Below are 13937 nucleotides of genomic sequence, written 5' to 3'. Positions count from 1 at the left end.
GTTACCATTAAGCATGTTAGCATTTACTGTATTAACTAGTTATAGCTAGATAAGTTTCCACTACTAAAAATAATTAAGTTGAGATTACATGATCATTTTATGTGTTTTAGAATTTTAGGAATTATTTTCTGTTGATTTTCATTAAATAAAGCAGTTCTTGGTTTACTATTATTTTCTTTTTATTATCTAATATTTTGAGTATCATATATATTTAAATAATACAAACCTTGGAGACAAGGTCGATGTTGAATCTGCGTCCCTCTTTTACCAACTTTTGATATGTTATCTTCTTTTCCACATCTACAGGTCGATCTTCAGGGCTGCTGATCAGCTGCGAATCTTTCTCTTCCTGTGATTGGCTGGGTTCTGAAATGTCAGATGTATGCTGCTCCTCCTTCGGCTCAGAGACTTTGTGCTCCTCGTTCTGCGTCTTAGCATCGGATGCTGTGGTGTCATCACCTGTAACTGTGTCTTGAGCCTCTGTAGGGTCCCCGGTGGTCTCTTCTGATACAGTCTCAGCATTCACGGGCTGACAGCTTGTTAACGGGGCCTTCGTTTCCTCTTCTTTCTCTTCTTCCTCACTATAAAGGACAAATAATAAATACCTTTTGACGCTCTTTAATGTTGTGTGACAGATCACTTTAGCCACATAGGTTCAAGCAGCACGTGAACTGACCATGTCTTCCTCTTTACTACTATTTACAGCACCAAATAAGCATAAATGAACATGAGAAGGTATGTTGAAATAAACAGAACAATTTACTGAATTGTACTGTGTCTCATGTAATCTCTCAATCAATGTTTCAACTGCAGAAAGAAGTCAATAAAATAGCTTGGAAAAATCATGGAAAGAGAGTCAATGTCCTTAGCTGGATTAGCTAAATTAATGCACTATATTACATGTTCATAATAACATGTAATTCAGTATTTAATGTATGTTTGAATAATGTCATGACAACAAGTGCGGAAAATCGCAACTTTTCATTTTCCTAGAGTTAAACAGTTGAGTTTTACCGTTTTTGAATCCATTGAGCTGATCTCCGGGTCTGGCGGTAGCAATTCTAGCTGTAGCTTAGCATAGATCATTGAATCTGATTAGACCGTTAGCATCTCGCTCAAAAATGACCATAGAGTTTCTATATTTTTCCTATTTAAAACTTGACTCTTCTGTAGTTACATCGTGTACTAAGACCGACGGAAAATGAAAAGTTGAGATTTTCCGCAGCACCTGAAGATAGGCTAACTTCCGTCAACATAACCAACGTGACCACCTGCTTGCACAGGGAGCATGCTGGGGACTATTTTCAGGCGCTGTGTAATATCATTGCGCCTGCTGCACCCATGGTACGGCAGCAAAGTTCCTTGATTATTACGCCGGAATGAGAGTATAGTTCCTAGTCATATCGGCCTAGAAAATCGCAACTTTTCATTTTCCGTCGGTCTTAGTACACGATGTAACTACAGAAGAGTCAAGTTTTGAATAGGAAAAATATAGAAACTCTTCGGTCATTTTTTAGCAAGATGCTAACAGTCTAATCAGATTCAATTATCTATGCTAAGCTACAGCTAAAAGTGCCTCCGCCAGACCCGGAGATCAGCTGAATGGATTTGAAAACGGTAAAACTCAACTGTTTAACTCTAGGGGAGTTGGAAAATGAGCCTATTTTCAAAAATAATGGAGTGTTCCTTTAAAAATAGCTGGAGTAGAAAGATAATTATAGAAGTAAAATTTTATTTTTTATAAAAACCGCAGTATGTGCAATTTAAATGTTTGTATACAAATCAGTTAGTTTTATTTGTTAAGGTTCACCCTCATTATTATAATTTTTTTTTTTAGTTATCAAAATATAATTCACAATTGTTAGATAAAAAAAAATTATACCTGTAAAATTGTTTGGATTTTATGAGGAATTGCATAGAAGTGCAACATTGTGTAAAGTTTACTATTATTATTTATTAATTAATTACTTTATTTATTATGTATTATTAATTATCTGTCTTTTTAGAGCTTTTTACTTTAAAATAGAAGTAACATTTAAATTATCCTAGTAGTCAATTCAGTTATTTATGCAGCATGTTTATTATTCTGACATATCGCACAATACCCTAACATTATAATTTAAAATTTAGTAAAACGCAAAGCAAATGTGCATTCAAGAGACAAAACACACAAGATCTGTCTTCATAAATTTGTTAAGGACTCATTTTAGACTGTGTTAGTTGTAAGTAAAATGAATGCCAACCTGGCATAACAGAAAACTTCTAAGTTGGAAATAGAGGAATCCACAGAACTGAGAGGCACCACATCCTCTCCCTCATCAATCAAGCTCCTCCATACTTGCTCCGACTCTGTGATCTGTACCTCCTGCTGATTCTGAGAACACACATTATAAACCAAAATCAAGCGTCGACTACAAAACCACAAGGTGACCTACAGCTTAAAACCGCTAAAATGTAGTATCAGTTTTAAAAAATGTTATTCAGTTACCTATAAACTTCACACAAGTTCACATAAACTAGTATCTGAGTGAAAATGATCAAATAATGACCTTATATTCCTCGATCCATGACAGCAGGCCATTGAATGTGAAGCTTGCCCAGTTTCCAGCATAATAGTTCCTCCTGTAAAATAAAATTGAAAAAAGAATAATTTATTCAGCATCATGCAAGTGTTTGTTGTTCTTCTTTTGTCACTTTGGATAAAAGCGTCTGCTAAATGCATAAACATAAATGTTTACGTATATCTCATTTCATAGACACTGAGCATCCAACTACCTGTCCAAATGCAAAACGTTCTGTCCGACTCTGGAGCAGGCCGCCGCAATGACAGACTCGGTGAGTCCTGGGAAATGAACACAGACAGAAAGCATTGTCACCGACCACCATTGCGATCTCTCTCTGAATTGAAAGTTTCACTCAATTTGCGAAATGCATACCATTTCATGCACACATTGCTGAAATGGCAAAGCAGTCCAACTGCTTTCACAATTACACTGATGCAAAAAGCATTAAGGCTCGCTGGAGGCTTATTCACTTTAACTGCTGCGGATACATCCAGTTAGAAACAGCAACTCAGCATAAGGACAATGACACAGCTAACAATATTGTGTTTCATTCAATCTTTCATCTCCCATTTCTAATAAAGCAAGTCACTAGATTTTAGCATTCGCTCTGCCACAAATATGTTGCCAGTGAAACATAATAGTGCTTCAGACAACTGAAATGGTGTGTGGTGGTCATTTGTACAGGGACACAAACGTGACACTCAAAAATAATTTCAGAAATAAAAGCAGCGAGAATAAAAGTTACGCCTTCTTTCTTTGCGTGAACATTTGGGCGGCGTTATGCAAATCTTCCCACATAGTGACGTAGATATGTGGGGGAGTGTTCGAACGAGCTGTTTTAGGGGGGCGTGGCAGAGTCTTAACTTTTATAAAGAATATCTCTTTGGATTTGAGACTTTAGTCTTTGCAACTTTACAGATCTTCTTTATGCACCAAGAGCTTGTAACACTCCAAAGAGAAAGGAAAAAATTAAATTGCATCATATGACCCCTTTAAGAAATGAATAATTAAACTGATAAATTAGTAGATGATTTGAAAAATTGATTAATCAATGGATAAATTAATTAAATAATTCACTGGGTGCTGATCAACAATGATCACTTAAACTTAGTTCAAATTAACATTACCAATTGCTATAAATAATGATGTTAATGAAAATTATTTTAAGTTCTGATTTAAAAGTGTTAATTTTCATAATTATTTGTATATTAATATGATCAATTGTATTTTCAATTTATTAATTCATTTGTTAATTTGTTTATCTTCTTTATATTTGATTATTTAAGATGATCAAATTCCATTTATTTATCCACATTTATCCAAAAATCAGTGGTTGATTTGATCAATTTTTCAATTAATTGATTGACAGCAGGTTTATTATTAACAAAAACTAACACTATTAAAACATTTCTGTTACTTGAAATAAGGCTGAAATAAAATAAATACACTATAAATAAAAAAGAAACAAAGTTAAAAATTTGAAATGTTGCCTGAAATTTGAAATGTTGTATGAAATTAAAAATTGAAATGAAAAAAAAAATAAAAATCATGAAAATGGCTAAAATTAAACTAAACACTACAATAACATTCTCAGTTCATTTATTGATTTCTTAATTGATTTATCAATTTCTCATCTGGACCCCATCTGGAGCATTCACATACAAACCACAAAAACGCCATGAAACAGAAGAATATATAGTAACTACTGTATAAGGAGCAAGTGGCATATGACTTTTTTGCACAGTTTATGAAAGTGCAAGCAGCATGAAGTTGGCAATGCTGATGCTGCACAGCATTTGGACAGTCATTTACAGAAGGTAAACATTTCCCGGATAACTCACAAGTGCTCGTACAAGCTCTAGCTCACAGATCCAATTGGTATATTTACTAGCGTACATACTGCTTGAGCTGAGGTTTACATACTTCGCAAAGCCGCACTAAAAAGGCAGACGGAACGCGTGGGGTCCCTGAGAGCAAGATTGAGCTGCACCGGGGCTGAAAACAACTCCATTAAGCCGCTGAAGCGTCCCTGTCCCTCCATCTTTCTTCTTCTTCATCTGGCCTCGCACAGCCCCATCTCACACACACAATGGAAAAGTGATTTATTCAGAGCAGGTCCGGCGTATCTTTCCTAGCACTGGCTATTTCACTGATGGAGAATCCTGGGATTCTAGACACCCACATGCTCTCCTACAATGTGACAAAAAACCTTTGTCCAAATATAATGGCAAGACATAGAATTTCACCCTGTTGACTTTCATAATTCCTGATTATATTGTGCTGATTTATCATTGCACATTATTGTAAAATAAACAAATAGTTTATTTGTAATGTTTTATAAAAAAAATCACTCTATCGAAATTTCAACCCCTCCTGTTCTCTATATTCCTGTTTTTATCATGTCAATTTTTCACATTCCAATTCCTGATTAATAAAATCTGGTTCCACAATGTTTGTAACAGGATTGTGAAATCGTCCAAATTGAATGGCATATCATCCAGATTCAATGGCAATTCACCCTCTTGACTTTAACAATGCATGTTCCTGAATTTATTGTGCCGATTCAATGTAAAAAAAAAATGTAAAAACCTCCCATTTTTTACAATCCAATAAATTCCTGATGGATAAAATCTAGTCCCGCAATCCTGTTCCGATGAAATACGTCAAATTAGAGCTTGAAATATTTACTATGGAATAACTAATATTATACTACGGGGCCGTTGAATGCTTGAATCTGATTGGCTGACGAACGTTCTGAGGTGTGCAATTATTTTCAGGGAAACGCACGGCGAACGTAGTTCCAGGCAGCTCTCTTGACTGCATTACAGTTCCATATCACTTCGCATAGTTTACTGTAATAACGGAAATTAGCATACAGTACCTATACAGCACACAGGAATTACTGTAATCACACGTGCTCGCACACACACACTACGGTCACGCAGTTTGCACAAAAAGGGGATGAGTTGATCAGTTCTCCTATATAGTGTAGCAACTTAAAGGCTACACATGACATTTCTCACTAGCGAGGTAATAACAGCGCTGTTTAGAGACGCTGCTGCAGACCACTGTTGAGGGACACACAGAGGTAGCCGAATTCACACAAGCTCTCGCTCTCTCTCTCTTTCTAATAACTTCATTAATAACTGCATTAGAATGCTATCAACGGCTCAAGCCTCCATTACCAGCTTTAAATGACGTTTTGGAACTAGCAAAAGAGGTGTTGGATGAGATGCGGAAGAAATAATCCTACTCACAATAGCGATTCAAGTACAAAAAACGGACGAATCCTTTTAAATATATTATCTGATCGATGTCTTGAGGTGTGGTAACCGTAGTATAAGCGGAAGAATTGACTCCGGGCCGCTGAATTATTAGAAAAATAATGCACACCCGAGGTGTAACGGCATCACCACCACGGGTGTGCATTATTTTTCTAATAATTCAACGGCCCGTCGTCAGTTATTCCTTACATAATGCATCCTTATGTGCTTTACAGTGACATCATTTTATAAAATCACCTGAACTGAAGAAACCTAATTATATTTATGGAAAAGTATTACATTAATTCACTTGGCCTGTTTAAAACAGATGCATCTCAATTGCGCCCCTACAAGAGCAGCAACAGCGCGAGGAGCCTCAATATATCGGTCCAGATAATACTGAAGATGTTTTTAAAAAGTGTAAATAACCTCTGGCCGCCATCTTTTAATGCCATTTATCCTATCCGGTATTGATTTTTCCACATCATGTTTGCTAAAGACAAACATTACCTGCCATAAAGTTCTGATGCCACATAGACATGCTGGGCGATAAATAATAGATTTGAGCTGGCAGGACTTTGATGACCGGGCAAAGCCCGAAATGCTTTCAGCAGGAATTGTATGAAATCATAAATCACTCTTCATTTTAGAGAACATTCCAAATGGATTCTATCTCTGCACCTTGAAAGTCATATTTCGGTTATTTATAGTCGAGGCTGAGGGAGCGAGGGAGGGACTGTGTGAGAGAGAGAGAGTAAGAGAGTAAGAGAGAAAGGGAGAGGGCAGGTCACTTCTCTTACACTCCACCCATTTGTGTCACCCATCCCCTCTATCTATCTCTCTCACACATATACACTACGCTGTTGTATATTTTCCTTCACATCTGTGGGAAGTGTAAAAGAAGAGTTCAACCATAAATGAAAATTCATTTACTGAACATTTACTCAGCCTCCTCGTTCTGAACCTCTGTGACATTCTTCTGCCAGAAAAACACAAAGGGAGAAACTCAGAGCTGCTATTCCTAAAAGGATAAAAGGATAAATAAAAGGAATAGCACACCAAAAGCGGTCCATACAGCGTTTGCTCTATATTCCAAGTCTACTAAAGTCATATGATTCTCTGTGTGAGGAATAGTTCAATTTAAGATTGATCGCTCCCCATAGCTCTCAAATCTCATTCGTATTTCAGCATATTCAAACTCGCTACAACTTGACTGGTTGCAAGACCCACAGCAAACCAAGAGTGTTTGGCATCACTGATGCAGCTTGACTGTATGTAAGGCAGTGCCATTTTTCGGATTTTATCCAATTAATTTGAATGTCACGTTTTGGATGGTTAATAGGGATGTAATGATATCAAAATCTCACGTAAATAGCACAAATAAATAAATAGAACAAACATACAAATTAAACAGTTTCAAACAGGGCCCACTGGTACCACCTGCACTGGGGCCCCGCAAACCCCAGCAACGGCCCTGCACACAGCACAGCAGTGTAGCACACATTGATTGGCACATCACAGACAGGTAGAGAGCCGCAGAAGTGAAGCCCTCCCTCCCTTTCCAGTTGTGTTTGTCTTGGTGTGGAGGTGAGTGGTGATGAACAACAGACTAAGCTACCTGTGCCTCGAATTTACAGCTAATTATCCAAAAGACAAAAGGCAAATATACTTAAAGGTGCAATAGGTGATTGTCTTCAGAAACATTTTTTGTTATGCTGGTTGAAAGTCTCTTCACATCACGATAGGAATCATTAAGTTAAGTGATCTAAATGTATTTATCTGTATTTATATATTCTGTGGAAGGCGTAGGACCAAGAAATGTTCGTCCAATCAAAACACTTGGTCTGAGCGTTTTAATTGGCTTTCCTACCTGCCTGTCAATGTATGTATCTGCATACCTCTGTGCACCCGGTTAGCGCAGACAGGATACGTCATCAGCGCGTTCACGCAAGCTGTGCAGACAGAGCGAGAATGGCAGACAAACATCAACAACCCGATCTTCTTTCCTGGTATCGTAGTACTTTTAAAGTTTTCTCGCTGGTGAATGACACATGATGTAGCCCAGTGGTTCCCAATTTCAGTCCTCGCGCACATATTTTGCATGTCTTGCTTAGTTAACACACCCGATTCAGATAACCAACTAGAAGTGTGCTACGTGCATGAACTGTGTTCCGATCGATATCCCTACACCCTGAGCAGGGATTTACTTCACTTTGGAACATGGGCTGGAATTGAGAACCGCTGATGTAGCCTATTGTAGTAATGTTGTCTCTGGTATTCTGGTCTGTGAGCGTAAATGCGTTCAGGGGGCGTGGCTTTGGACGGCGATTGCAGGGAGGGCGGGACATTCACTTTCAGTGCTATCAGGCTAAAGTTAGCATTTTCCAAGATCTCCTACTGCACCTTTAATTTGTCTTGCTAACCTCCATGATTCATGAGCTACCATGTAATAAGTTAGCTAAAGTTTAGCTAAGGCAATATATCATGGGCATACAGGCTAACTTAATGGAGAAACGACAGCTGAATACAGTAAAATTAATAATGTCATCAGAATTGACACATTGATATGCAAATAATTCGCATACATTTGACATGGCATTGCAGATGAATAGGATAAACAAAATAACTAAAGCATATCACCACAGAACTTCCCCAGTTATTAGTTAATGACTTACATCAAGAGTCTTTTACCTTGAAATGTTATGTTTAAATATGCAGATAGCTTGTTTTGGTTAATTTAGAAGAAATCTACAGAAGCAGAGGAGGGTAGTAGGCTTAAAACAAACACCTTAATGTGTATTTTGGAATTTTCCTTTCCATTAGAGCAAAAGAAGATATGGAAGCAAAATAGACCAAAATCTCAAAATTGAACAGTACATTAAGTGTCCTGACTCCTGCCTTAAACAATAAATTCGTAATTTTGATCTCAGGCTCCTCATCTAATAACTATCCATTCTATTAATATGTTGTTTGCTGATAGATCTTAACAGCCCTCCCTCAAATAATTATAACACTGTGAACTGATTATTTTGTAGACATCTGTTGACAAATAAAACAACATGAAACAATTGGGTGAGTGTGAGGGAATTAAAATAAATTGGTAAGTCAGAGTTGTGTTAATATATTTAACGTTATGTTTAGAAAAAATTAAAATAAATAGGCCTATGAGAAGTGCCCTTTTTTCCACTTGATCCCCTGCCCCTCAAAATGTTTGTGCACGTGCCTGCTTCATAGGTATATTATTTTTGCTTCACACTACAGTAGGGAAATTACAATACTTCTTTCCTAATTTCTACACTTGAGAGATATTTTGAATTTGGGCTGCAGTAACATTACCTATTTAAACCACTAGCTGTCAGCAATTCATGCTACACTTTTAAGCTTTTATTTTGATGGAAACGGCAGAAGAGCTTTTAATTTGAAGGAAAACTCCAGCTTCAGTGAAAACATGCTTAAAAACCATAGACTGCATAAAAACATGGACGTAGTGTCCGTGACGTCACCTATAGATTTCTGAAGAGCGTTTTTGAAGCTCAAAATTGGGCAGAGGCGGCCGTCGCCATCTTGGCAGCGCAGCACTCCCGGCTAATCGAAAATGGGCAAAGAGGCGGGAGCAGGTTGCTGAAGCCACGCCCACCTAGCTATATAGACCAAAATAATTTTTTGAACCAGGCTGTAAACATGTTTTTTTCTGCTTTTTGACTCCCTTTTGCAGCCAGCCTCTAGCTGCCAGTTGATGAATTACAGTTTAAGTCACTTCCGTGTTGGCTTCACGAGAGAGAGCGGGAGGTTGCCGCTTGTTACAAACATGCATCTCACTACAAATCTAGTGAAATGCTGTAATAATCTGCCTTGAAAAGACTAACTGGTGGCTGTTGCGTTCCCAAATACCTCCGTGAAGTTGGCCCCCTACCCAACGCAATTGTGCAATAAAAAACATTGTTTGTGCTGCTTCGATTTTTTAAATATTAAAATAATATTTAGTAATCATTCTGACGTCACTCAGCCCCCCCACATACTCCAAATCTACCCCAAATAGTCTTGTTTGTTTGTGCTGGTAATATTAAAAATTTTTAAAGATTTTTTCCTAGTCAACTTGTCGCACGTTTATATTGATATAACTAACCCTTTAATCATTTATTTACTTGGTTTCATTGCCGGAAAGTGAACCAACTCCAGTATAAGGCTAAAAGCAGCCTAATGTTTTTAATATGACTAAATTTGTATTTAACAATTTTATAGAAGCATTGCAAGTTACTAATTATAATGTCTACATTTCCTCAGTTATTTAAAAAGCAGCTACAGAAAACGAAGCAAAGAGCATTTAAATTACCAAAGAACACTGACTTTAGTCTTCGACTTCGAGTATATGCACTTTAAAAAACACTCCTATTACAATCAGTGAAGCTGTCTATGATGAATAAATCTATTATACTTACATCGCACGTACATCTGCCCTTTGTTCATGAAGAGAGAATTCACGAGAGAGCTGAACTCATAGTCAGCGAGCGCGCGCTGAACAACAAAACTCTGGTGTTTCAGCGATGACTCATCTGAATGCCTCTGATTGGCCACTGCATTCATAAGCTCAACGGAATCGTGTGTGATTGGTTATAATGTGCAACACTGTAAAAACGTGTAAAAAGAAATATGATGGGACAAATAAGCCCTAATATTAATTAGGTAATATTACTATTCTGATAATAATAATAATAATAATATCGTCTATTGGAACAACCCTACAAAATAGTAAGTATTTTTACAGGTATTATTAATGATTTATTCATAAATATAATATGTTTTGGGGGAGGTTGTATCATATAAAACTTTACAATCTACTTCAATTTAATTATTTTAATAAGGCTCTTTCCCCAACATTATGATATAATTTTAAAAAAGAAATTAAAACCATGGTCATCATAGAAGAGGTCTATTCAAGTAACTGTGTATGAATTGCATAATTTATGTATTTTTTAAGTAATTAGTATGAGTGTCATGTCAGTGACAAAGAAAAAAAATCAGTATAAATTCATAACCCCTTCAAATGAAGCGAGTGTCAGCGTTGGCCTAAATGAAATCTAGATGCAGATGTCTAACAGAAAAACATTACGTTTCAAAGTCATAAACCCTGTTACAATGATCACTGACAATCTACAAGCAGTCTGTGACTACGACGCCCATTGGAGGTCCTACTAACAATCAATTCCACACTAATGCTCAAGGGCCATGAGAAATCAATCACCTGAAAAGAGCACAGGGATATCTGTGAAGGTGTTCTGTAATCACATGACTGCTAATGGAGGCTATTCAAGCTAAAGGCACATGGGGTCCAAGCAAGATGAATAGTTACATTAACCCAGGCTCAAAGTGCGGGCCGGTGAAATGGCTGGCTTGTTTTCTTCATTGCTGCTCTATTAGCGGCAGGTGAGAGAACAGCTCTGATATGAGATGAACTAAACGTGCATCTCAGTCAGGCCTGTCAGCCAATGATTGCTGAGCCTGTAACGATGCTCTTCAGTAAAGAGTCTTGTACCTTCACATTGTCTGCATCCTTTAGCCTCTACAGCTGCTGTGCTTCAGTATACATTCATCATGAAATACTGTTAAATACAGTTACCGTTTGGACTTTAAGCAGTTGGCAGAATAGCTGTCAGTGCATTAGTGCATCCTAAGCAGCAATTCCAGAAAAGAGCTTATGTCTTATTGGTTGGCGAGTGTTTCATTGCAGCATGAAGAAAAACCTTTTTAACATGCTCACTGAAACAAAAAATGTTTTGTGATTTAAAAAAAGTTTAGATCTCAGGGTGAATAACTTTATTTTTAAAAGCATTATATAATAAAAAAATATTTTTTTACAATACGTTACCATATTTCTTTTTAATTACAATACAAGTCATTTTTGCATTGCAATAATAAAAATTACAGGGGGAAAATGTGCTTATTTGTAAATGAAAATGTCATCACACACAGTGCAAAAAATCCTAATGGTCTTAAAACAGGTTTAATTTTCTTTGAGCAAAATATAATTTCATTTAGAGAGAAGTTCTACATTCGTTTTAAGAGATTTAACAAAAAAATGGCCATGGTTTTATGGCCTCGAAGAAGTATTTACAATTGGTAAATTCTAGGGGTGGGGGAAAGGGAGTGAGTATAAGTTTTTTTTTTTTTGAACGAACAGAACCTTTTGTTAACCGTTTATCATAGGTCTTCTTTTTTTTTCTTCTTCTCACTCTATTTTGGCTTTGTTTAAAATATATTGAGAATTTCATATTGCTGCCTTGTTTGAGTTCATTTTGGGGTATAGATATAAAAAATATATATTTGAAAGATACTTATTCTGTAGATATCAGACATATGAAAGTTTCATATCAAACACGAGATCTTGAGATATAGCTCTAGCTTTCTACGGGAGCTGATTCTGGAAGTCATCCATTGAACCTGATTAGCTCCATACACCGCACAACAACAACTGCAGGAAAATAACCTGAAGCCAGGGGGAATTTCAGTTTGCCGTTTTGTTCTTGATTATTCTATTTCACTATAGGCCTCTGAGCCAAACAATATAAAAAATGAAAAGGTCCACAGGCATCTGCTCCCACCTCAGCAGACCCTGAGCATGGGCTCTCCGGGGACAGCCAGGTCAGGTGCGAGTTCACCAGCTGATGGGCCGCGACCGACGGGAACGCAGTCCTTCACACAGTCAGAGGGTCTAGCAGGCATCATTATGGGGGCCGCAGTATTCATTAACAACTGCTCCCTGTCCATATCCTCATTTGTTGCCGTATCCAGCAGCAAAAACGAGGGTAACTAGGGAGTCTGGGACAAGCACGCTTGTCTGAGCAACCTTGACACGGAACGGAGTCTGAGCAGAAATAGTCCAAGCTGTGAGTGTCCCTGTGTCACCGATTGCCTTGGGACCAACTGGCTCTGGTGGTTTTGCATGAGCGGAACCAGAAGTGGGCCAGATATATTAATTTGCACACCATCAATCACAGCACAAGAACACTGCTCTTAGCCATCGCACTAACCCCTCTTTTCTTTTTTCTTTACTACCCATCTACCTCTCCTCCCTGTTGTGAAGAACAATGCCCTGCACCAGGGAGTAACTTCCTCTCCTGCTGGCTTCAGCACTGTCCTGAGGATCTGGCCTGCATATAAACACACTTCTGCGCTTTGAATGAGGACACTAGAGAGAACGAGGACAGTATGGTTCCAGGGGTCTCGCTCTGCACCACGCAGTCCAGTAAAGTATCCACCCTCCAGAGGGTCCGCAGCACAAACCTACAATTCAGTGCTGGGTTTGAAGCAGGTCACAGATTCAGGGTCAGCTCCAGTTCTGTTAAACGACAAACTGTTTTTTTACGTGCACTACTTTAGAGCACTGATGCACTCAATAAAGTAGGGCTAAACTCTAGACCAGGCCAGGGAATGCTAAACTAGAACAACTGTCCACTGTAAAACTCACTGTGCATTCTTGGTTGGTAGTAGGGTTGGGCCGATAGACGATGCCATCGTCCATCGCTGATGGCTGACAAACATCACGATGTTGAACTGGCATCGTGATTCCCCCCCACATTCTGCCGCATCCCAATTCCGTGTTCGGAAAGGAAATTAAGTGTACTATGGAACCCCTAAAGGGAATAAATAGCCTACGAGATGGGAGGATAAAACATTTTTTTTAAATACTTTCTCTCACAATTATATCGTTGGGTAATTGTGGGCATCAGGGAGCCGCTACTAATATGCAGGACATTGAAACCGCTTTCGAATGCGCGTGCTCATTTTACTTTCACTTTCGAGATTCGCGATCACACGGACTCTATTATATCGCGATACATATTGATATTGAAATATTGTCCAGCCCTAACCATACATTTGACAAGATTAGATATTTGTCAGTGGTGCTCAGTATCTGCAAATCATTCGCCATTGTCCTATCAGTCATCTCTCCTTACTCTGTGTATGTGGTAAGCAAACTTTCATGTACTGTAACAGTCTACCGCTAGCAAGCGGCTAACCATGTCCCTTTAGTGGCGCCGTAGAACGCGTTATTCGTTTTCGGTGCCTTTCTGCATACAGATTCACGCTTCGGGCACCCCCCCTAACACCC

General features: G+C 38.1%; 1 protein-coding gene across 1 annotated transcript in view; it reads right to left on the bottom strand.

Annotated features, from left to right (window-relative positions):
* Positions 1-13937, bottom strand: part of chm (CHM Rab escort protein) — a 54465-nt gene that overhangs the window by 39020 nt on the left and 1508 nt on the right. The window contains exons 2-5 of the mRNA XM_016267685.1: positions 2776-2842; positions 2550-2622; positions 2244-2374; positions 227-581 (exon numbers count right to left, since the gene is read on the bottom strand). Coding sequence (XP_016123171.1) covers positions 227-581; positions 2244-2374; positions 2550-2622; positions 2776-2842 — 626 coding nt within the window. The remainder of the gene's footprint in view (positions 1-226; positions 582-2243; positions 2375-2549; positions 2623-2775; positions 2843-13937) is intronic.

Source organism: Sinocyclocheilus grahami, unplaced genomic scaffold (genome assembly GCF_001515645.1).
Source record: "Sinocyclocheilus grahami isolate Dianchi unplaced genomic scaffold, SAMN03320097.WGS_v1.1 scaffold39.1, whole genome shotgun sequence".
NCBI lineage: Eukaryota > Metazoa > Chordata > Actinopteri > Cypriniformes > Cyprinidae > Sinocyclocheilus > Sinocyclocheilus grahami.
This window is presented reverse-complemented; position numbering and strand designations above follow the sequence as displayed.